General features: G+C 37.5%; 1 protein-coding gene and 1 pseudogene across 2 annotated transcripts in view; one reads left to right on the top strand and one right to left on the bottom strand.

Annotated features, from left to right (window-relative positions):
• Positions 1-25,358, bottom strand: part of LOC120772332 (protein espinas) — a 93,563-nt gene that overhangs the window by 16,576 nt on the left and 51,629 nt on the right. For both annotated transcript variants that reach the window (XM_040100874.1, XM_040100875.1), the window contains 3 exons: positions 13,002-13,632; positions 3,729-3,842; positions 3,081-3,209 (listed from right to left, as the gene is read on the bottom strand). In XM_040100874.1, the coding sequence (XP_039956808.1) occupies positions 3,081-3,209; positions 3,729-3,842; positions 13,002-13,632 (874 nt within the window). The remainder of the gene's footprint in view (positions 1-3,080; positions 3,210-3,728; positions 3,843-13,001; positions 13,633-25,358) is intronic.
• LOC120772973 lies at positions 4,560-5,484 on the top strand (annotated as a pseudogene).

Below are 25,358 nucleotides of genomic sequence, written 5' to 3'. Positions count from 1 at the left end.
TCGCAGCTGTCTGCAGCCAATAATGATGCAAATTTTCGCAAGAAATCGCATAAAGTGCAAACAAAAGATTGAAATAAAAGCAGGAAATCACAGAAAAATTCAAACAAAAAAATTTGGAAAACTTAGTATCTGCCACTTGACACTACTTCGTTAGTTGCGCCTTCTTTTGGCGACTGGCGGTTCGTGGCTGGTGGCTGGTGTCTCGGTCTTTACTGCCCCTTTCACTTTTGCTGCCTAGCCGGCTGTGTTGCACACCCAAAGCAAAGCAACTCTGAGGTAACTGCGCTAACTGTTTGGCTAACTGTTTGGCTAACTTTTGCTGCTCGCTTTTGCTGTCTTAAAATAATAACAAATTTTATTTTAATTTCACTCTTGTTTTTCGCTGGAAAGTACTTTTAACGCTTTAGTTACTGTCACGCTTATTGTTTCTCAACTTTTTGTTATTGTTTTTATGCGATTTTTTTCTATATAATTTTCAGTCACTTTTGCTGACATTCTCTGTTCATTTTGCAACTACAGTCGCACACAAAAATAGCTCGCCTATCTACAGTTTTAGTTTACTTCCGCTGCATCTTTATTGGCGCTTATCTTGCCGTTTTTATGTTCGAAATTTTCGTCTTACTTCAATCTAGTACTCATTGTCTTACTATCATTTCATGTCAGTTTCAGTTACAATTTACCTTTGTATGTGTGAGTGTTTGTATTTTTGAGCAAAAACTACTTGTTTTTTATTGTTAATTTGAAAATATGTTTATGGAAATGCCATTTCAAACTAGGCTGAAAAAGAGTTTAAAGTTAGTTGTGAAGTTTTTCTTTATCTCTTGATCAAAATTTGGAAAAATTGGTTTAAGGAAAGAAGTAACGATATAAAAAATATATAAAGTTGAAACTTCCTTAAGAGTTTTCAAAGTGTGAAAATCTTCTTGCAAACATCAAATTGAATTCTCTGGAAAGTTGTCCAATGAAATGAGCACTCCAGCAGATTTGGAAAGTACTTAATTTATAAATTGAAACCTAAAATATTGGATTTTATTTGAAAGTGGTATCCTATTCTTTTAATTGCTAAATCCTCTGTAAGGTAATTTCACTGTCAAGTCTGGGGTATTTTTAAAAACATCTATGTAGACCAGGGCGTTTGGGACATACGAAGGTAAGTTTACACCAAATTTCGCGAAATAAAACAATTTTTATTGAAATTAGAAATAGAAAACATAAAAACTTAGTTATATAAATTTTTCACATAGATTTTGAGGTTATGTGAAAATAGTCTATATACAATGTATTACAGATATTTTGGTTACCTCTAAACCATTTTTAACCCTTAAGGAGTTACACGGGTGTGCACGGGTAAAAAACGTAATTTTTTCAACAATTTTTTTCTCATATAAAAAATTAAATATTTTATTAGAATTTTTTATTGTTAAAAACAGAAAAAATATTTTAGACTCGGTTATTGCGTCGCCATTTCCTGTGACCCCTCGGAAAAAAAATGTGCCTGTATGGGCAGGATAACTTCTTACAGTAGTGAAAAAAAATCTTTTTGGAACCCGTAAACCCATGTAACACATTAAAAATTCAACGTTGTCTCTCCTCTTACTTTTCTAAACCCTTTTTTTCTTTAAGATTTGTTATTTTATATTTCGTTTCCAATGAGCTTCAAGCTACTATGAGCTATGTTCTCTTTTATTATATTCAAAGTTTCTAGACTAATGAGTTTGATACCGAGATTGAAGCCAGACATTTTTGTATTTAATATGGTATTATCAGCCGCGTTCCAGCGTAGAGTTAACGAGAGCACAGGTCACCTCTTCACTCGCATTATAAACCGATTTGCCGTTTTCACTTCAGGATGCCATTCCTTGAATAAACTGAACATTTGTCAGCATTTGGAAAACCCAACCACATCTCGGATATCAAATAACCGACAATAATATTAAATTTAGTACGAAGTTTTTATATACGGAACTTTTCAGACGTTATGTTAAAGGATATACAAGTACCTACAATCAAATAAAAATCATCGAAATCTAGAAAACTGCGGAACTTTTGTTTATATTTATTATTATGGTTTTGGAAGGATACGAACACACAGCTTTAGGTTTGTTAACTGACTGTAAGCTTTGGTCAACTAACTCGGTTCTAATACATAACATCTTGACTAGACATGGGCAAAGTCTCTCAACAGGCAACAAATCAACTTTTCCTCTCAAAAGTAGCCTCTACAAGGTCTCAATTAGATGCTTGTAATTTAAGACGTAAGAAAGTGTAATGAGATCTTTTTAGCCATTATCGGCTACGAAAAATATCAAGATAAGGTTTTTGATGTCAGAACTATTTTCTGAATTAAGTTCCGACATCAAGTTCAGTATGTTCTAGACCGCACGGCACAACGTATAATATGTTCTACCCTTTCCCACGAAAGTCAGGTCTACGTAACACGAATGGACCGGAATGTTTACGGGCAACTTGTCTGCATTCCTAAAAATAATTTGGGGAATAATTTCGCCACTATACCAAGAACTCCAACATGTCTATTCGACATTATGTTTAGCGTAGTTTTTGTCACTTTTACGTTGAATTTTTAGAAATAATTCTAATAGTTTTGGTAATTTCAATTAACAAATAGTGGAGATCGTTATGCGATTTTTCTGTTTTTATCATAAAGGTTCAAGACATGGTCAAAAAAATTGAAGTAGGATTATTTTCGAAATGACTCCGACCATTTACAGTGATAAATCATAAGATATTTTGAGCGAGATCTAGAAATCAAAGATATTTTCTCAGTAAGATCATTGAAGAATTCACTAGTAACTGTTACACGGTGTTTGATTATTTTAGTATTATTTTAATGTTCAACTACTCTTAGTATATAAGCAAGACAAAAGAATTAATTATTAAGCATTTTTTTTACTCAAAATGATACTCGATAGTATTTGCAACAAATATTTTCCAAAAAGCAATTAGTTCCCTGAACATATTAATTAAAACTTCAACAAATCCTCTTCACCGCTCATTAAATTCAACTAAAAAAATTGTCGACATATTATTTTATATGTAAACGCCTTAAAATAACTACTCACCCCCTTGCATGGACGCTCGTCGGAGAGTAACCGTACGGCACCACGTCCCAAGGCTTCACGCTTCCTTTGTGCCGAAAATATGCGCAGCTCCTTGCGCTCCTCATCGCTCAGCGAGTGGCAGTAGCGCACCTATGAGAAAGGAAAGAAAAGGAGAAAGCAATGAGAGCGAGGGATATACAAGTGAGTATGAGTAAAGGAAAATTGTAGTAAATTTTAATTAAAAATACACTTGCACGTCCTCAACTGACGCGACAATGACGTTCAAGTTGAAGTTGAAGGCGAAGGCGAAGTCACAAGTCGCAGCCAAGGCAAGAAGTACAATGTCAAAGTTTTTTAATCTTACGAGTACAAGTAAAAAGGAAAAACTTTTGAAAGGTTTCATTTTCACATTTGCACAATGCGTTTTAACTACTGCCGTGTTTTTTAAATAGTTTCTTTCCCGCTCCTCTCTTGGTCGTTTTCGTTTTATTGTCTGCGATTCTGGATTGCTATTGTTGGCGGCCGCCTCAGCCATTTTCAGTTACTTTTTTGTGTTTTTCTACTTTTATTACAAAGCCAATTTGCTTGTTTTCTTCATTTCCGATGTCTTTTCAGTCTATTTTACGGTTAGTGTGGGAGCTACTTGGTAGCGCTTAATGTGGTACTTACCTCATTGTCTTGCGGCGGCAATTGATGCAGTAACTGCTTGACGCGATACTTTTCGCCGGCACTGTTTACATAGGGCACCTTATCGTCGGGTAGTTGGGAGAAGTAGAAACGAACCTGTAATGTAAAACAAATATCATAGAGATTATTTTTTTAAAGAGTGAACAGATTTAGTAAAAATATATAAGTTGAAAATTGTTATATTATATTTTTAATGGTGAAAATAATGAAATATTAATTATTTCAAGGGGTTTTTGTGCGCATATTCATTACTAAGCCTGCCGATGTGATTTTTATAAATAATTGAAATGTCTATCTGATTTATTTTAACGAGTTTTCAATAGGAACGCTACAAAATATATTTTCCCGCTCTTTTAACATTTCTCTCCAATAAGGTCATTTCATCATGGAAAGATATACGATCCAAAAACGAGTCGAAATTATTTAAATTTACTACCGAAATTCGGAGTCAGTGGCCTCAACTTTAAGATTTGCATGTGTAGAAAATCTGTTTTTCTTGAAACAGATGAATAATCTAGAAATTTTATTCTACGATGATTAACGAGAAAACCCTTCAATATTATTTGAAGCTTCGGTTATAAAGAAAAAAAGTTTGCGAAATGAAAAACCAGCTGGCATAGTTCAAAACCTCTTTTTCAAAGCATAAAATAGTATATTCCTTACCGTAAATATTCCATATTTATTCTTAATAACATTTGTTGACGACGAATTCTGCATAAAATCAGACTAAGACGTTTTGTATATTTAGTCCAAATAGATTGAGCCAAAATTTTTCCTCCACAGGCTAGTTAGCGTACACAAAATCAGAAGTATATGGATAATGGAAAGTTAGCATCAATATCGAGTTACCTAACGACCAATTGAGTTCTAATTATCTAAATCCCTAGATACAAAACTGTGCAACTTTAACAATGAAGAATGAATAGTTGATAATGTGAAGACAATCTGCACTTCATGGCCAGAAGTAAATTGGACTCATATGAATGCGTCTTCTTAAATTTCAAGTGTAGCCGCACAAGGTCGAGCACTCGACTTGTCAGCGCCGAGTGGGAAGATCTGATTTTCTTCAAAAGAACTTTTTACTGTATCTCTTTTGTAAGAAGTGTACAAAACAAAAAGTATAATGGGCGAGGAAGGGCTGTGATCCCTTTGCATTCGTCAAGGATTTCGCTGCGGGTAGTATCTCTGCTGCCGCCTCAAAGACTGTTCTTGCATCTCAAAACAAATCAGCCCTGATAGGCAATACAAGGTTTTATGTCATACTGGTGTGGTAACTTGGTCAATGTTATCAGATACTTCCCAACTCAGGCTTTGAACTTCGCCTTCAATGATGTGTACAAATAGGTTTTCTTGTGTGATGTTGACAAGCGTTATTACGCGGGTATCTTGGTCTCCGATGGTGATGCTTCTACCCCTTGGACTTTGCCCGTACCCGTTTGGCTGCTGATGTCAGTAAGGGACCACCCGGTATTACTGGGCATGGTAACTGCTTGGCTAGAACTTGCAAGAGTGCCATTTTTGCTGGTTTTTATCGTGGCTTCGGTGTTTCCTTCAAGGTATCATCATCTACCATGCCGCTTACTTCGGCTTCTACGATACTGACCGTAGTATGTTGCCCGACCCCAAAAACACCCCCATCTACATCAGCTGGGCTATTGCTCAAGTACATCAGTTTAAAGGCTCTTCACTCCATCAAAATTTAAGGAAACTTGAAGCAGTTGGATATATTAAATATTAATATATCGTAGAGGTGGCATATCATCTAAATGCCTACGAAGTATTCTGAAAAGCTACGAATCATTTTTTTTAGTACTGGATATTTACAGACTAAGCTTCAACCTAGAATATAATTGAGAAATTCACAGAAAATATTGTATTTAAAAAAAATTTGGTTTTTAGTGTCATAGCGACAGTTGAGATGAGCACAGTCTCTTTTTTTATATCTGCAGTCTTCCTACATTCCACTTGCGAGTCGTTCGGGTTTCCCGCTAACGACTAAAATCTCGTCGTTGTACTTGTAACTGCCAGTGCTGCTAGTGGAAAAGAGTTTCAAATCAGCTCTCACTTAGATTCAAAAGTCCAATGATCTAAGACAAATGCCAAAAGGATTGAAGTTTATACCGAGAAAGCGTAGAGTAGAGGCTGCAAACAGAAACTGGTCAACTAAATATACATAAAAGTCACCTATAAGTCATCTATGAGCTATTTTAAGCAGAAGATTTGGAATTCCATATGCTTCAATAAAAATAAAACTTGCATATGTGCTTCGGGGAACGTGTTATCAGCTGATTGGCAGGAGAGAACCGTTAGAAACTTATTGCAAATTGAAGAATGGGCTTATGATATTTTAAGAGAAGACTATTTATATCAAATTAATATTTACTTCTATTACTTTTTTTATAGAAATCAATGTTAATTTGGTATGTGAATATTTGATTTATTAATTCAGGATAAATTTGGAGCTGTTAGCCTGATAGGATAGGTTTAGTTTATACGAAACAATTTTTCATATGAAACAGTTCAGTACAAAGCATTTCACCGTCCTTCCTTACTTTCCAACTGCTTACTATATTTACCCAGTCCAACATGAAAACTCTTCTCTCCACCAAATCTTTCAAAGCTTTGCTTTCTCCCACCGGAAACACGGTTTAAAATCAAAATATCGTTTAACCCCCATATAAATTCACTACAATTAATTTAATCAACTATGAAGCATGGCAATATTTATAGCATGACATTTTTCACTTGAACCAACACCGTAAAACGAAAACTTCCTCAATTTGTAACGAATCATTTCCTACTCGTTCGCACTCACTCGTCGCCTGCTGAAATGTGGTAGCAGCAGCTGAACAACAGCAGCAACAACGTCTAAACAACAGCGAAATTAATCAAATTGTGCACGCAGCAGTCACAACACTTTCACTCGGCGGCCAACTAAGCCAATTCACCGCCGCCACCGCCGGTGCGTCTCTGCAATTAACTCTTGTTTTGGTCAATTTCCACCGAAAACTCAATCGGCTAACAACACCAATATATTTTGCAGCTATCTATTTGGTTCAAAGTGTCAGCGCACCACATGCATGCCACTCGCATACCAACAACAACGAGCGTGGCACCGCTGCGTGTTGCACCGCAGGCGCCCGCCAGCTTTTCATATGTCATCTATCTTTCTACACCCAGTCCACAGGCCAGTGCCGCCGTACAACATGCGAGACTCTTATCTGTCCAAGCATCCAGTATGTGCGTGTGTGAGTCAGCGCTGCCACACAGCATTTTCGAAAGCGTGGCAAAATTTGTAGTTTTGCAACCAGTCCAATCCCCCGCAGCACCTCGTCTTGTGTGCGGGTCCAATGCTAAAACATGGGAAATATTTGTGGCAAAAAGTAGTGAGTTTTCCGCAAGTTAGAAGTCAAATGTACCACAAAATAGACAAAAACAACGCACCGAAAATGTTATTAATTGCTTCGTTGTCCGCAGTCGGAAAATGTCACTCGAATCACGCTCCGAATGAAATTAAATGGAGTGGACAACGTCAATCGCTTGGTTGCTCCGCTCAACTGCGTTTAGCTGAACTAATGGTGGAATGCACAGTTGTGTATGTGTCTGTCTGCAGTTGAGTGTTGTGCGCGCGATATTTCCGTCATTGCTTGGAACAGGTGCGGAGTTACGCGTAAGCGCGTTAAAATCGTAAAAGTCATGCTGAGTAATGGTTTTACTAGCTCAAAATGATGACTGAGGTTTTATTTTAAGTATGTACATATGTATGTATTATAGAAATTGTAATGATAATTGTATAAAAAATCTTTAAAATATTTAAAATGAGACACTGTTTATAACTTTTTATGGTATTTGACGGAATTTCTTCTTTTATTTAGATTTGCCTATGAAATGCACAAAGGAGAAGAATCTTCCACTGTTTACAGACACAGATAGTCAAAAAACATCCTGGAAATTAATATTTTATCCCCAGATCCACAGAATGGTACTTTTACAATGAAAGAACTCGGCTATAATTCGACAAACATAAATTTATGAGTTCACTTCGCTGCCAAAAAAATCTCTCACTAGATCCTTATAGATCGCTATTAGGCTGATAAAGTAAGAATGTTGTTGTTGTTGTACCGTACTGTAATTTCGAGGAATGGAGCCGAGTTGACAATCCTTGGCCGGATAAAAATTCGGCTCCGTTCCGGTTGCTTAGCCCCAACTGTAAGAATAGATCACACACACATACTATGTCGTACATTTCCGTAGACGGCAACCGTTAAAATTTTAGCCGAATCCGAGTTGTAGTTTTTTTTGAGCGCGTGTATTCGCGAACGTGCCCAACGATTTAAGAAAAAGTACAAAGCTTTTGCCACGGTCGGTGATTCCATTCTTGATTTTTGAAAGGAAATCGCAAAGTGAAATCAAGAAACGGTGGATGAGGATACTGTATGGTATACAGCGACTCGATTATGATGTTTTAATGTGTTCCAACGTCGAGAAGTTCCTGCAGTATTTCGTAACCGTCGACGAAGCATGTATCTACCACAGACAGACACACTTCACTCGGCGAACATGCTCCAAATATGACGAAGTTTGACCTATTGGCAGGGAAAGAGTAGGCTACCACTTTCTGGACTTCTCGGTGATCTATTTCAAAGTTTCCCAAATAAACTTAACATCAACAAGAAAACAACAACAAGGTTCTCGGTTTAAAAAAAAAATTCTTCGTCTCAATGTCAACCAACAATGGATGTATGACTATGACCCCGCTAGTTTCGAGAGATCCACCGCGAACTAGACGACACTAGTGCAAGTCCATTTGCTTGCTTTAATTATTTATCTTATTGTTTGTTGGAAGTCGACTATCCAAAGAAAGGCGAGGCGCCCACAAGGCCCTACTATGTCGAAATATCATGTTTCAAACTGCTCGATTTTTATGAAAAGGGTTCAATATTTTCTTTCTTAAAATTCTGGCAACAATGTGCATGCAATCACCGGCGTCGTAAGATACCGAATGAAGTTACTTGGTATCCCTTGAATCCTGGTACCAATTTTTATTACCAACTGGGAAATCCGACTTAAATCTTAAACGCTTTTTACACTTCCCATTATACTAATGTATATTATTATAGGACGTTAGGCCCTAGGTTTTATAACTAATCATTAAGATAAAGAAAATATTTTATATTGATGTAATTATGAATTGGGATCAGGTCTAAGCACACCACATATTTGTTTCCTGCACAGGATATATTAAGTTTGTAACACCAAAATGCAAAATAACACCATAGCCCTGCAAAACTAATACGACGGTGTAAACTGACGTTGAGTTATGCCAAAAGCTCGGCGAGGACCTCTCCGAGCCGTTCGATACCAAACGAGGTTTCAGACAAGGCGACTCCCTATCGTGCGACTTCTTCAACCTGCTGCTGGAGAAAATAATTCGAGCTGCAGAACTAAACAGAGAAGGTACCATCTTCTATAAGAGTGTACAACTGCTGTCGTATGCCGATGATATTAATATCAGAAGAAGAACAGCAAAAACGGAAACGTCAAAGACTTTATTTAAAGTATATACATTATAAATGATCAGCGTGATTGAGTTAGCCATGTCCGTCTGTATCTCCGTAGTCCCTCATCTTTTGAGATATCGATCTAAAATTTTGTACACGTGTTTTTCCCTAGAAGCTGATCATTGGTTGATTCCGTCAATTTCAGATCATTAAAGCATATAGCTGATATACAAAGTGAATGATCGGAATCAAGTCTTTGTATGAAAGAGTTTTTCTTTTGATAAGCGGGATTTTTGTCTACGGCAGTGGTGGTCAACTTTTCGATACCATTTTTATAATACGACTTGTCCTTTGCTTAAAAATGGGCCTCAACTTCGGCAATTAAGCTGTCATAAAAACTGACCATTCAAAATCAATATAATATTTTGTATACCCTTTTATGCTATAATAAATGCACCCGTTAAAGGTATTACTATTGTTTGAAGCAGCCAAAGTTAATAATGTATTTATCTGATTAACAAACCAAACCAAATAAAGCGCTTTAATAATCCAAATTAGTAATGAGTTTATTAAAATTATTCCTCAAAATCATTAAATTTCTTAAATGTTTTATAAGAGATTGCAATTAAATGACCACTTAAACGCTTTTAATTGAGGTGCAATTAGTAACTAAGTAAAGAAATTGAATTAAGCCATCAAATTGAGATATGAGTTCAACATTTTTCCACACATCACTTGATTTTCAATTCGTTTAGCCGTAAGAAGTAAGTAATTATCTCCAAGATAGCTAAATTCCAGCAATAAACTTATTTGGCGATTAACCAATACATACAAATACTTATATGGGAACATATACGATTTAATACTAATTACATTAATCAACTCCAAATATCTTTCATTTCAAATGAAAAGCAATTATTTAGCGGGTTTGGCTGAGACGGAAAAAACAACTGTGACAGAGATGTTATGCCAGCAATGGAATAATTTGAGATTTCGAAAACGCCGGCATCGAACATGCGATTAACAAAATCGCACAATTAATTACCGGCAATTTCGATCAAAAATCTGCGATTACAATCTTGGAAATGCCGCGCAATTACGAGGCAAAACGTTCGAAAATCTCCTTAAAAGCGCGCAGTGCTTGTAAATATATTTGTAAGCACGCAAGCTATGCTGACTTAAAAGCAACGAAATTGTATTTATTGAAGTATTGCTGAATTTCAACGCGAACCGTTGCTGCAACATTTTACGGCCACTTTTGTTGTGGCGTCTAATGAACATGAATTGTTACACGTTGCCCAAAAACATTTAAGCTTGCAACACCCAACAAAATACTGCATGTGTGTCTGCAACAACACTAAGCATGCATCTGGTAGTTGCAACTTGCAACTTTTTAATCTTTTTAATGGTTAAAGTAAGAGTAAAATGTTCAAGCCGGCAAGAGGCGTTGAAGATAAAACGCTGCGGCGTATGAGTTGTTGGAGCAAAATTTCATGAAAAGCGGCGAAACGAAAGCAAAAGTGGTAAAAAATTTTATTATCATTTTTTATGCTCGAAAAAATACAAAAAAAAAACGAAAAACATGCTGTTACGCCGGCATTAAGCGACTTTGTGGCATGCCGCATGGCGAACCCGAAGCGTGTGTGCCATTTTGTTGCAATCGAAGCGAGACAATAAAAAAGTGAAAACGCGCCACTTTCGGTAGAACGCTGCCTACTCAAAACAAACAAGAAAATTAAATTAAAAATAGAAAATGAAAATTTGAAAAGTTGCGGCGGAAAAAGTAAGTAATTGTTGCTGGCGTCATTGCTTTATCAAGATTTTATGTCCTTATCCGTTGGCTCTCACCGTTTGACCGAATGATTGCGTTTACATGACTCGCTTGCCAAATGTTGGTCAGTGGACATGCAGTAGTCTCAGTAGTCAGTATATATACATACAAGTATTGGAAGCTTACATTCGAGGCTCCATATTTGAATAAGACGAGAGAAACATTTAGTATTTGAAACATTTACAGGACGTTTTGCCATCTCATTGCTTCGAATACTAGAAAATACTTAGTTTATACCATATATTAGTCTGACAGCTTAGACATCTTAGCTCAAAGAAACATGGATCTTTTTAACTCAAACCAGATATGAACCAATTTAGATGTGATGTCTACGTCCTATACTCATATACCGACCCAAGAGGTTAGGTTAGGTTAGATTAATTTGGCTAACCAATAAGACACTCATAGACCAGTTTTCGTCCTTTGCGATACCAGATGGAGTTCAGTTGCTAGGTCCAAAAGGAGTACTCATCTTTTAAGATGCCTGAGCTTATCGCGAATTTTAACAAACTCTGCAGCTTCACTATCGATACCTCCCCCAGTGTATCATATCGTGGGGACCCTAGATACTTACACCGTAGTCTTGCCAATGCGGGACAATGAAAATGAAACAGATGATTCATTATTTCCCTGGTGCTAAGTCCGTTCCTTCGGGCGGGTGTTGCCACCAGACATCAGTTAGTATTCCTATCTGGTTCCTACAGTCTCTTCTGTCAAGTGCCAACATCAATTTTGTGTACTGCCTTTATTACTGCTTGGCTGTCTACGAAGATGTTGACTCTGGAGTTGCCTGCAGGTGCATTATAGGCCAGCTCCGCGGCTTTCGCAATAGGAAAGATCTCAGCCTGAAATATACTGCAGTGGTCCGGCAACTTAAAAGGTTGCCTTATGCCTAACTCTGGACAGTATATTGCCGCACCAACTCCATCGTTCATTTTCGAGCCATCCGTAAAGATATTTAGAGTGTTGCACGTAGCTAACATACCTTTACTCCAGCCAACTTTTTCTATTACTTTGAAATGTCGTCTGCATATGCATAGGCCTTGCCTTCCAAATTACTTAGCAGCTTATTCACCACTAATGTACATAGAAGCGCAGATAGAACTCCACCTTGCGGAGTACTTCTTTAGACTTCCTTTGTCATTTTAGCTTCGTTCCATTCTGCTCTTATCCGACTAGAGGTCAAAAGGGTTCTGATCCAGCTTTTGACTGGAACTGTTCACAATAGATTCCGTACAAACACTACTCCGAATCATCAACTCGTCGTTGTCAGCTCGGGCGACAGAACACAGAACTTACCATACTCACATATTCGTGAATTAAAATTACTTTGTGGGCTTTTTTGATGTTTTTGTCGGTTACAAGCTCTTTTAGTCGTCCACTGTGCTCAACGTCTTCTGTACTAATTTCATCACGTTTAAACTTGGCATATCAATCCTTGATGGTTGGCCAGGCGATCTATGCGTCGGGCCGGGGAATTCTCAATTGACCTGCTTACTTATATAAAGCATTCGTCGTTAAGGTTATAAGTCTTTGATTACTAATCTACTGAGGTCCGAAGATCAGTTATTGCGGATAGTATATCTGAGTTCGTTTATCCTTATATTATGATATCGGCATCAAATTTGATTTTTACTGTTATAATAATCTTCAAAGCGAAATGTTGATTCAGCATTTTTGAAACAAGTAAGAAGTATTTTCATAAATTGTTCAAATGATCGAATGTCCAAAAAGGTGATAATAAGAGCGCCTTTGAGCTCGTCATCGAGGTTGATGGACTGCTTTTAAGATAAATTTTTAAACCCTGTTAGGAGGCACCCAGTTAAAGTATACAAATTCCAGTTCAACATTTAATTTCTTTTGAGATCTTAACATATGTATAGTATACACTAGGGACTTATGCACATTGGCCTATTCACTCACCTGATCCGGCCGCAGGCCCGGCGGCACCCACGTATACTCTTCCAGCGCACAACCGCTATCATCGTCCGACTGCGAGTTTCGCTGAAATTCCAGCTGCTGCTGATGATGCTGGTGCTGATGGTAGGCGGCCGTCTTGTAGTTGGCCGCGCGCAGAGGCGATGAAATCGAACTGAGTGGCAATGATGGTGGCGGCGCTTGGCAGCGTCGTTGTAGTGGCGCTACAAAATGTTGCGGCGTCGTGCTGTTGCTGCTGCCACCGCCGTTACTTGTGCTGCTCGATGATGCCTCTAAATTGCTGACAGTGGTCGGTGTGGGTGTGGCGGCTGTGGAAGAGGCGGGCGTGGCACGATCCAAATTGTTGAGTGCCGTTATTGGAAGTACAACGGACTGTTGTTGTTGTTGTGTCGGAGACGAGGCTACATTTTGTGTTTGGGATGTTGTTGTTTCTGGTTGCAGTTGCTCGTATTCGGGTAAGCGTCCACCGGTTGCTTCCAACTGCAACAGTTCACTTTCGGTTTGTGTGTAGTAGTTGGTTGGCTGTTGCATGGTGACTTCGAGTAGCAATTGCTGATGGGCTAACGAGGTGTAGCAGGACTGCTGGAGGGGTTGAGGTTCCCACGTTTTGGGTGTACTGTAAAGAAAACGAGTGTAAAGATTGTTTTGAGATAAGTTCAGCAAACTGGATGTATTTATTGTCAAATTAGGTACAAATGTAAGGTTTTGGAATATTAATTTTTTTTAATTTAAGTATAAATATCAGTGAAATGTTTTAGTTTAGCTACCAAGAAAGTAGATAACAAATAAAACGAACTGGATTTATATGACTTATATGACTCTGTACTTTATATGAATCCATTAATGATGCAGTTATTTTGTTAGCTGTTCTTGTTGACGCGACAGAAAAGATTTCTGAAGTAATTTCGAGAGACGGTGCCGAGTTGACAAGCCTTGGCGGAATGACCTTCATTCGATTATTGTTCAGATTACACAGTACAATAGCTAATCTGGGGGTGAGAAATTTCAAGTCAGGGTGATGGTACTAGGTCAGTATAGTAAAACCCACAAGCGTTTGGCGTTCGTATGTGTCAGTTTTTTTTTATGACCTTTTAAATTTTTTCTTATGTTATAGTGAACGAAAATTGGGTACCAAATATAGTGTGTAAAAGCTGCTACAACCGTCTAATGGATTGGAAAAATAGATAATAGCGGTTCGCGAGTTATGTTAAACTACGTTTTTGCCAAAATGTTACAACTAAGCGAAAAAACATCAAGATAAGGAAAAAATTTAAAAGTTCATAAAAAAAACTGACTCATACGAACGCCAAACCCTTTGAGGGTTTTACTATACTGACCTAGTACCATCACCCTGACTTGGAATTTCTCACCCCCCAGACAATGATCCCAAAAAAGTTCCACAGTGTTATCAGCATAAATTAGATACGGAAAAGATTACATGTAATCCTTTAGCTGTTTTTAGTCAGTTTGAGTTTTCTCGTATTCGTAATTGAAGATCAACGTCTAGATTATAACTAAGAGAATATTTCAAAGTACTTGGGGAAGGTTTTACTGGGTCCAGCTCGACCTATCCCTTGGTCGAATTTATGTACATTTTAATTAAATGATTAATTAAAATAATATCTCCAAGAAATTAATAATTTTTATAAACCTTCCAAATTGGGTATAGAATAGTGACACATAATGCTTTCTTCGGAGTAGTTTTTTTGACATCTTTTACTTGATTTATAGTGGTTGAAAATTGTATCTTTCGACAGTTATTTATTCGTTACTTACCCGCAATCACTTTTAGAACATAATGCCAAACCAAAGCTAAGCTAAACTGTTGGCCATCCTATTAAATTATACAGATATTATTTCTTCTTGAATGCCACATGTCTAAAACAGACCCTTTATTATTCTTGGTACTATTCAAAATACACAATATTCTGTGGGAATCGCCAGCAGCTGCTTAAGTCGATACACCTTAGTTGCGATTTTTACAATGGATAGAAATATTGAAAAAAGAATTTGTCTCCAATTTTGTATTTCTAACCAAATTTCGTTTACGGAATCATTTTGAATGTTGGAAAAGGAGTACGATGATTTAGTTTTTATCAAAAACACAAGCCTACGGTGGTACAAAGCCTTCAAGAAGGTCGAGAGATCTTTGAAGACGTGCCATGTTCTGGATGATCTTCGATCTCTTCAACTGTTAAAAATATTAAAACAAAGTGAAGAATATGGTGCTTGAAAATCATCAGGCAAGTGTTAGAGAGATGCCACGAGAGATCAACATCTCTTACGAGCCCGTTTGACTGATTTTGGTGGATATTATAGGTATGAAATGCGTTTTGCTCGATTCGTTCCGGTAAAGCTGAATATTTTTCAAAAAGAGTACCGTACTCATGGAGAGCTTTATTACTGCCGACAAGACATGGATTTATGAGTTTGGCATGCAAACAAGTCAACAATCATCGGAATGGAACCCATTTTCAGTTGATCGAAGAGATAAAACAAAAATCACTGGAGGAGTTGAAGGCCATCCTAAAAAGTGCTTATGAAAAGTGTTTCGAAGACTGGAAAAGTCGTTGCCGTAAGTGCATTACGTCTGTTGGGGACGACTTTAAATAAATATTAATGAATGTTTAATATTTTGGGTTTTATTTACAATTTTCGGGATCTTTTTTTTATATTTTGCCGATTTTTTCAGTTATAACCGCCATTGATTCGGTATATCACTGCCCCTATCTTTGGTCTCTTGTCTATTGCCTGCAGCAATGAAGGCAGCAAGTTTAACTCAGTATAAGAGATAATGCATACCAGCAGGAAAACGATATTAATACTATATGGGTCATTACATGCAATTTTTTTTGTGTACTTTGACGAAAAAAAATATTGGACACGTATTTTTTATTTCGACTCAACATGAAATGATTTGCAGTTAGGAATTTTAAAAATTTCAACGCTCAAAAAAAGTTTATATACGAAGAAAAGTATTTCATTATAAAAAATACTAGTCGGCCTAGTGTTTACGACTTTTTCTCAGATTTCCAATGAGTGTATCAGATATGAATTTTTTCGCCTAAAGAAAAGGTTCCCTTTTATAAACGAATCATTTCCTTTTCAATTAGCAATATTTTTCACTCCATATGTATCAAAGCTTTTCTACTACAACAATCATAAGTACCATAAATATATCTCCTAAAAAAGGAATAGAATGGAATGGAATAGGAGGAATGGAATTCCATTGGTATCCACCATATGCGACTGCCAATTTTTCTCTGCTCGTATAGAAATGCCTGCGAAATGCAATTTGTGTAAATGCCTGGCGCGCATACTTTCGACTTTCAATCGCAGCGAAATTACAATTTTCCACATTTGCCAGGAAAGTAATGCAAAGCATTTATATTTTATATGACTCTCGGCTTTGTTCATTTTGTTGTTGTAATTTTTCGCACTACATTTTCCATTTTCCATTTTTAGTCATAAGCAGAAACTAGTAAACGCATTAGTGGCACGAACTGGCGTCCAAATGTTGCATGCAACAAACAATGCTCAGCAAATTCATACTTGTTGAGAATGCTGTTTTCAAATTTATTTGATAGCGTTTTGATTATGAGGCTGCAATGCACGCATACACATACACACGCACACATGCATGCAGGCTGATATGAGTATGTAAATGCAGCTGAGCATAAAACGCAGCTGGGGCATAACTAAGCAACACCTTGCGTACACATGGTATACTCGGGCTTTTATGCTGCGCTTGCGTGCCTTTGGTTAATTTGTATTTGGTCAGCGACGCGCCACAAAACATGCGCAATTGCGCAGTGAAGCAAGTGGCACTGTTGCGCATGTGTATGATATTGCAGCAATGGCTAGAACTGGTCAAGTCGTCTTTAGTTGCTAACTAACATGTTGTTGTTGTCAATCTTATCGCTGCTGCTGCTGCTGGTGTTCGACTAGACTTTCTGTTGTTGTTTTCAGATTTATGTAGTTGTTGTTGTCAGATTTTTTATTGTGGTTGTTGCTGTCCGATTTCTTGTTGTTGTTGTCGGATTCTTCTTGTATATGTTGTTGTTGACGGAATATTGTTGTTGTTGACGGATTTTTCTTGTATGTGTTGCTGCTGTCTCGGATGCTTGTTGTTGTTATCCGTTTTTTCTTGTTGTTGTTGTTGTCTTTTTTGTTGTTGCTGCCGCATTTTTGTATATGTTCCTGTTGCTGTTTAAGATAATTGTTGTTGTTTCTACTTTTTGCTGTTTGTGTTGTTTATTTTCGCTAACCAATTTCATTCTGCATATATGGTTCTGTTCATGCGCCTTGGGAACTTTCTCTCTATGGTATGTTGCAGATACTTTATTTATAATTTTCTTCATTGTTGTTGTTTTTGGTTTTATTTATGCGCAATTTTTCTTCGTTCTGCAACATGGCTCATTCAAAAATAAATTTGTAATTACTATCTCAGTGTTTTATGATTATTTACTCACGCTTCGCTTACCTTGGGCGAGTGGCCGGACTCGTTGATTTGATGAATGGGCGTTAGGAAAAGCAAATGTGATACGTATATGAAGAGAATCATTTTATATCGTTGCAAATTAGCAGTGAAAACAAATAGAAAGCAATTAAAAGCTTTCTACACAGCGTCTTTTCAGGCCATCGAATCAGAATCGCCAAGCCTTCTTTTGACTTTTCGCGCTACGCCTTCGGCTACCGAATGTAAAAGTTACAATTGCGTGTCTGTGTGTGTAATCACGCATACATAAGCCCGTGTCTAGTTTGGTGTGTAATTAATGGTCGCATAAAATTAATCACTTAAATAGCTGTCAATATTTGAACAGCTTAATGAGGCTTGGCGGCTATCAAATATAATTTTTTTATATCGCAGAGAAGTCTTCGAATTCGAATTTCGAAATTGTAAGCTGATAATCATTAAGTTGTTCATAATTATTATTACAACAACTTGACTTATGTACATTATTGTTCATAAATTCCCGTATAGTACATATATTTCTATATACCATATGTATGTATGTATATACTCACATAACTGTCACAGCCACACCTAATAAAATTTGGTTATTATTAAAATTAGTTAATCACTGTAAATTATGTATGTATGTATGTAAATTAGAGCCAAGCGCAAGCCATTTTACGCATGCGCGCGCTGCTCATTATTTTCGCTTTTTTATCGCTTCGCCGTATGGTTTGTAAACATATCATTTCTACTTCAAAACGCATGTCATTCATTCATTTCTTTCGTTTTCCCCATCATCAATTTCATAATTTCATGCCAATCATCAATTCTCCGCTGTTCGCTTTGAATCATCAAATCTCCGATTGGATTTGGCTGACATTCGCTTTCGAAAATGTATGGCATTTGAGAATGATATGCGTCAAATGCGTACATATTTACTTATGTTGTATATACATACATATATATAACTATACGTATATCTATAATCGATAATGGCAATTGTTTGAAACGTTTGGGCGTAAAATCATATTTTCGTGAAAGTGAATTGCTCGTAAGAATGTGTATACGAAAGAGAGGATTTTCATGAGATATGAGCTTTAACATATTTTTGTTTAATTTAAACGCATTATATCCACAAACTTTAAGTCAAAACTATCTGAGAGTGCTTTAAGAGAATTTAAGAAAAACCCGTGAATAACCTTCAAATTATGTGAACATCTTATATTATGGCAGAATCTTATCTTATCTTGAGCTTTGAATTGTTTTGGGAAAATAAAATATAGTTATTTATAGAAAACGTAAGGTATGGTACCATCGGCCAGAACATTTGTGGGACGGGATACCTACCAAGAGTTGAAGAACTTAGCGAGACGACGAATTGGCAGAGAAAATAAAATTAGGCCGAAATGCGTCGGTACGAAGAGCTTGACAAACTGGTCGACAGGAGTAATGCTCAAAAATTCTACAAAAAGATGCAGCGACTAAGAAAACGTTTCAGGACCGGAGCATATTCTTGTAAAACCGCTAGAGGTGATCCAGTATACGATCCTAGAGCATACTAAAATTATTGAGGGAACACCTCTCCATTCTGCTGAATGGCAGTGCATAACATCTAGAGATGGTAAACCCGGCGATGGAGCCGTCATTCCATGAAGAAATTCGAATAGCAATTTCCGTCCTAATAACAACAAACAAAGCAGGGCTGAAGAATTAGCGGGCGAGCTATTTAAAAATGGTGGCGAAGAACTGTTAAGGGACATGAATCAGATTATTTGTAGAAAATGGTCGGACAAAAGTTTTACCCAAACCTAACAAAGAGGCACGCCAAATACCGTGGGATAGGCCTCATTAATATCGCATATAAGGTCTTATCGACCTTGGTGAATGAAATACTGATGTTCTATCGTGCCTCTACGCCAGTCATCGTACTCGCGACTTGGCTGTCATGTCACTGTTGACAGTTATAACATCGAAGTGGTAGATAATTTCGTCTACCTTGGAACCACCATTAACACCAACAACAACGTCAGTCTCGAAATCCAAAGCAGAAAAGCTCTTGACAAGAGATGCTAATTCGGACTGAGTAGGCAATTGAGAAGTAAAGTCCTCCCTCGACGATACAAAGACCAAATTCTACAAGTCACTCATCAGCTCCGTCCTGGCGTATGGTATAGAGGCATGGACGATGACAACATCTGAAGAATCGGCGTTACGAGTTTTCGAGAGAAAGGTTCTACGGAAAATTTATGGTTCTTTGCGCACTGGTAACGGCGAACACGACGACATTGATATAGTTCAGCGAATTAAGAGACAGCGGCAGAGGGAGAGATACACCTCCACTTCGTTGGAAAGACCTGGTGGAGAAGGATCTGGCTCCACTTGGAGTCTCCAATTGAGAGGTGAAGTTCTTGAAAACGTACACAAGCCTATCTTCATTGCATTTATTGCTTTTGTAATAGACATTTCCTTATTTAATAATGTATTTTGAATTACGAAATTAATTTTCTCTATTCGGAAATGTACGGACAGCTAAGAAAACTTTTGTTTGATACTAACTCAAATTTAACTCAAAGGGTCACAGTCATATGACTATACCTCGTGGTACCCAATTGAAGCCTTACTAGCCGTCTCATCCAGCGAAAGACTGGGCATTCTCATCATCCTCCACACTTGCCCTGCTTTCTATCGAATTCACTTTTTCCATTTTCTGAAGGTGGAAGCTTAAGGGTAGGTGCTTCGTGATGACCCATACAATGTTGCTAAGCTCTAATTTGCTTAGAATTAGAAGCTTTTTGGTCTGTCCACTATCACTACTACCGCAAAGTAACTTGGTGGTACGCCTTCTGTTGGTTGTGCTCCAAGACGATTGCTTCAAACAAACTTTTAAAAAGCTGAATGGCCTAGGGCAGCTTACGGGAATTGTGTCTCTAGCTGCCCCCGAGTCTGCTCGTCTGCCTTCTCATTTACCTCTATTCCTATAGGACCGGTAAATCAGCTGACATTAACCATATCACATGATGCGTTGCCTACTAAAAGTCTAATAATAGTAGAGAATATTAAATTTTTAATAATAAATGCTTTGAAACTTCACATCGCCCCTAAACTATATTAAATATATTTTTGTATGATGTAATCTCTTTAGAAATTGCTCAGATCTAATTATGTATGTACTTATTTCATTAAAAAAAACTTTCAAAAATTGTTTGTCAAAGAACTTCAAGTCACATGAACTTGACCTACAAACATGCTCTCATTATATCTGACTCTTCGTATTTTTACGCGTATTTCTTCATACGTATGTATGTATGCGTGTATTTACACAACTGTTTTAATCGCCCACTGGATTAAGACCTATTGGCGTGTCCAAACTTGTTTCATTGAATATGCTTAAATTCCGACAAGTGAAACTGTTCTCAATTCGCAACAAGTCTCTTCTACAACTCACTTCAAAATGTTGTTTTTGCTAATAATATGGCGCTTTTTTCGCATTTATTTTTACGAATACGCCAAGAGCATGCAAATATAATACTTTCTAATCTCGACTTGTCTAGCCGACTTATCGGCGCGTAATCCCGCAGCTAAGCAAGCATAAAAACTTGCAAAGCAAACACAAATTCACAACTGTTTATCGAGACTGCGAAGCGTTGGCGTACCGTTAACTGGGTCATGTCACTAATCTGTCATGTGTTTATAACAAAATGCGCAACGCTGGCGAAAATCGGCAAAAGGCTGCAAATATAATAAGCACAGCGCATACAAACATTTACAGAATCACATAAGTATACAAATATATATTTATGCATAAGCTCTTTATGTGAGTGTCAACTTCACTTAGGCAACACTTGAACAGCTGACTGTCAAATTAATGCATTTAATTGTCAAACAGCGCGCTTAATTTGCACAAAATGCACTTTTGCTGCAACACACAGACATTTATTGACACATATATGTATATACATAAATTTGTTTATTTCACATATATTTTCAAAAGTCACTTTGCATATTAGTTTTTCTGTTCTGTAGCAACCGCACGCGGCTTGCAACAAAGTGCAAATTGGATTTGGCTTTTCGTGTTTTTTGTATTTTTTGCATTTCGGCCAACTGTGCCGGCGAATGCTCGCTGATTGCAATTGAAATGGAATTTTTGTTTTCAATTTTCGCTGCGGTTAGCCATTTGCGGTTGCAGTTTCCGCATAATTTGTTGCAAATTTGATTACTGAGGTGCGAAAACTTTTCAATTCCTTAGTTGTTTTTGCTTTCGAGTATGGAAATTAATTCACAAAATTTGATTGATTAGGTTATATGTTCGATCTGAAGTGTATGGATCGCAAATCTAATTTGTTTACTTAATTAAATTTCAATTGATAAAGCTGTTACATATCTAGTATCAGAAACTGTCGACTATTTAGAAGTTATGTAAAGTAAAGATATAGTAAATATCATCGGCACGGCCAGTGCAGAGAATTTGTTGACAGATTATTCGATGATAGATTGGCTCTTGACTTTGTTCAAACGGAAGTCATCGAACACTTCGCTATTCTATCAAGAAATGCGGATAACATCACGTAATCGTGTGATATCATAGCGTTAGACTTTTTTCTGTAGGGATATGAAAAGTCTAAAGTCTATGCGGACAATCCTACTTCGATTCAGGCTTTGGAGTAAAACATCACGCTCATCATTGCCAGTTACCAGTCGAAATGGTTGAAGGAGTCATCGAAAATTGGACTCAAAGGATCTGAGACGTCGATATGGACAACAATTGAATGAGATAATCTTCAAAAAATAAATGCCAAATAGGGAACCTTGAAGTGGAACACCCTTTACTTCCTATGTATCAGTAATAGTTTTTGCTATGGTCAAATATAGTAATGTAAACCCATCAACTACCCGACAAGATAGATGTTGCTGGGTCTTCCCACGATTTGAATTTTTTCTTAGAATATTTCTGAAAGCATGGTTTTCTCTTACAAAACACTCTCATATCACATTGGAACATATTGACCGTCACTGACCTGACAAGCTGTTGTGCTTCTGGATGTTTGAGCTTTTCTTGAGCTAGACTAGATCACATTTTCATGTGAATCCATGACGTTGAAGTTTACGTTTGATAATACAACAATATTATGCATTTACGTTCGATGACAGAAAAAGAAGTGGTTGTCCTTGCATGGTTCGAACCAATTCAGCAAAACTGTTCGCGAACGCGTTCGCAGAGATCTCGAAGCGAAGTTGCCGTATTTGATTGCATAATTCATACAGAGTTGCACAGAGTTGCATTTGTGATTGCCACAGATACAACATGGTCACCAGCCAGCTGCTGTACTGATTTGGTGGAAAGTACCCGGTAAAGATGTTAAACTGCTTTACTGCTGTGAAAACGATATTAAACCCAAAAAAAAGTGCACCAGCAGAATGTTTCAGTAGGCGTGGTAACAACGTTAAACAGTACTCTCTTTGATGCAAAACATTGGATCTTTCATCAAGATTCTGCTAAAGGCAAAGCACCCACAGTGTCTTAAAAGCAATGTTCTCGGATTCACAGCAGCAGAGAATTGGCCGTCGAAAAATACAAATTTGACTACAGCAGGCCTGTCCAACATACGGCCCCCGGGCCACCATCCGGCCCGCCATCTCTTATAGTCTTTGGGCATCCCAGTTGTATAGGCCTGAAACACGTGATGGATAAAGTAGTGCTGACAGTTAATTTTATACGCGCAAGCGGGCTTAACCACAGACAGTTCCAGGCTTTTCTGGCTGATGTCGGTTCAGATCACGAAGACATTGTATACTTCAGTCGCGTTCGCTGGCTCAGCAGAGCAGCCACACTAAAACGATTCTATTCTCTGCTGGATGACTTAAAGATTTTTCTTGGCAACAAAGACCAAGAAATTACTTTCCTTACTGATGAGGAGTGGTTGGCTGATCTGGCTTTCCTGGTTGATATAACTAAATATCTTTCTGATCTTAACTTAAAACTACAAGGGAAAGACCAACTATGCACACAGTTATACGAACACGTTCTAGCTTTCACAAAAAAGCTTTTATTGTTGGAAAAGCAGCTGGAACAAAAGCAGTTGATTCATTGGGAGACCTTATCTACAAGAAAGCAAGATACTTTGGATTTTGACAAGTACGTGTTGATGTTACAAAGATTAAGGAACGAGTTTGACGACAGATTCGCAGACTTCAAATCACAAACTCCCTGCATGAAAGTGTTTTAAAATCCATTTGATGTTGAAATTGAAGGCGCTGCGCAGAGTTTACAGCTGGAGTTAATAGAATTGCAAAGCAGCTCTCATCTAAAAACAGCATATAATAATTGTCTTCCAAACTTAATTGAATTTTACAAAAAGTATATTACACCCAGTCAATACCCAAACCTTACTAAGCTGGCTATTCAACATATTTCTTTATTTGGTAGTACATATGTTTGCGAGCAGCTGTTTTCTCGCATGAAATTTAACAAATCAAAAACCAGATCATCTTTATTAGATAGCCTTAAAGGCATTTTGCGCATAGCCACTTCTAAAACTCCAGCTCACATAGATGCGCTGTGCAAACAGAAAAAATTTCAGACATCTCATTAATTAGATTTTAAGAATAAGAATATCTTTATATGCTAAGGCCATAGTTACATTAATAATAATATATTAAGATTTATGTGATGTTGCTTATTATAAATAAATAAATATACCAAAACTGAAGGTCATTTTATTTTTTTTTGGCCCGTTACGGTTATGAAAATGCTAAACCTGGCCCTTCACAAAATTATGTTGGACGGGCCTGGACTACAGTTTGTGTTCCAATTTAAGCAACCTGATCTGTCGAATTTCACACAGAAGTTTGAAAAGTATCAAAAATCTTTGGCTCAAAAGGCGTTGTCAATATTAAGAGAAACTCTGCGTGTTGCTGTTGTGAAGCAAAAACTTACGGTTTGCCAACACTCTGATATGTTTTTAGATGAGACTTAATCTGTGTAACATTACTGTGCTGATCCTTAGCCACCTGCTGCTAGCCATCAAACCTCCGAAGCATTAACCTCTCAGCTAAATTGTTCGTCAGAAGTCATTAAGTGTTGTAATGTTTATGGAAAAAACATAGTTAATGCATTTAGTTTGTTACACACGCACACTGGCACACACGTGAATGCGTGCAGCCATAAATTTAAGTGGAAAAGCAACAGTGCGTGCATTATAACGCGCGTTGCAAGAGTTGCTGTGCGAATTTAAACGCTTCAATGGTGCATCAAAATTGATATAACGCAAAGCAACAAGACTTATCACTAACTAACTTAGCGAGCACTAACAACCACAATGCGAATTTCATGCAAACCAAAGCAACGCATTGCAAAGAGATGCAGATGCAACCAGAAGATGCCTAGCATTCAACAGCAACAAAGGCAAGTACTATATATGCAGCAGCTGAAAGCCAGAACGCTGCAATGCAATGAAGGGAGGCGCAACAAAGAAGCGGCACGAATAGATGTGGTGAGACGCTACAAACGCTTGCAACATGTGGCAATAGTTGGCACGCATGTCTTAAAGGCAGGAGGCTGATGTGAGAAATGCAGCGCGGAATGACAGTCGGCTAGGCAGACAAGCAGTTGTCAGTCAGGTCAAACCGGCAAGCCTTGTGATTTAGTAACCTTGCACCGTTATAACTGATAAGCCGCCGCCACAAACATCGCTCATAGCCATACATGTCTATTTACATTATGCACGAAGAACCGGAAAACGAGTGTGTGGAAATATGCGCACAACTAAACGACTACGAAGTGTATATAATTATTAACAGACGTGCAACATAGCAGGCGCGCCGGCGTGTTCGACCCAACCCAACCCAACCGAACGCAAAGCAACTCAAATAGCAAAGATAAAAGC

The sequence above is a fragment of the Bactrocera tryoni genome, chromosome 3 (genome assembly GCF_016617805.1).
Source record: "Bactrocera tryoni isolate S06 chromosome 3, CSIRO_BtryS06_freeze2, whole genome shotgun sequence".
NCBI classification, from domain to species: Eukaryota; Metazoa; Arthropoda; class Insecta; order Diptera; family Tephritidae; genus Bactrocera; species Bactrocera tryoni.
This window is presented reverse-complemented; position numbering and strand designations above follow the sequence as displayed.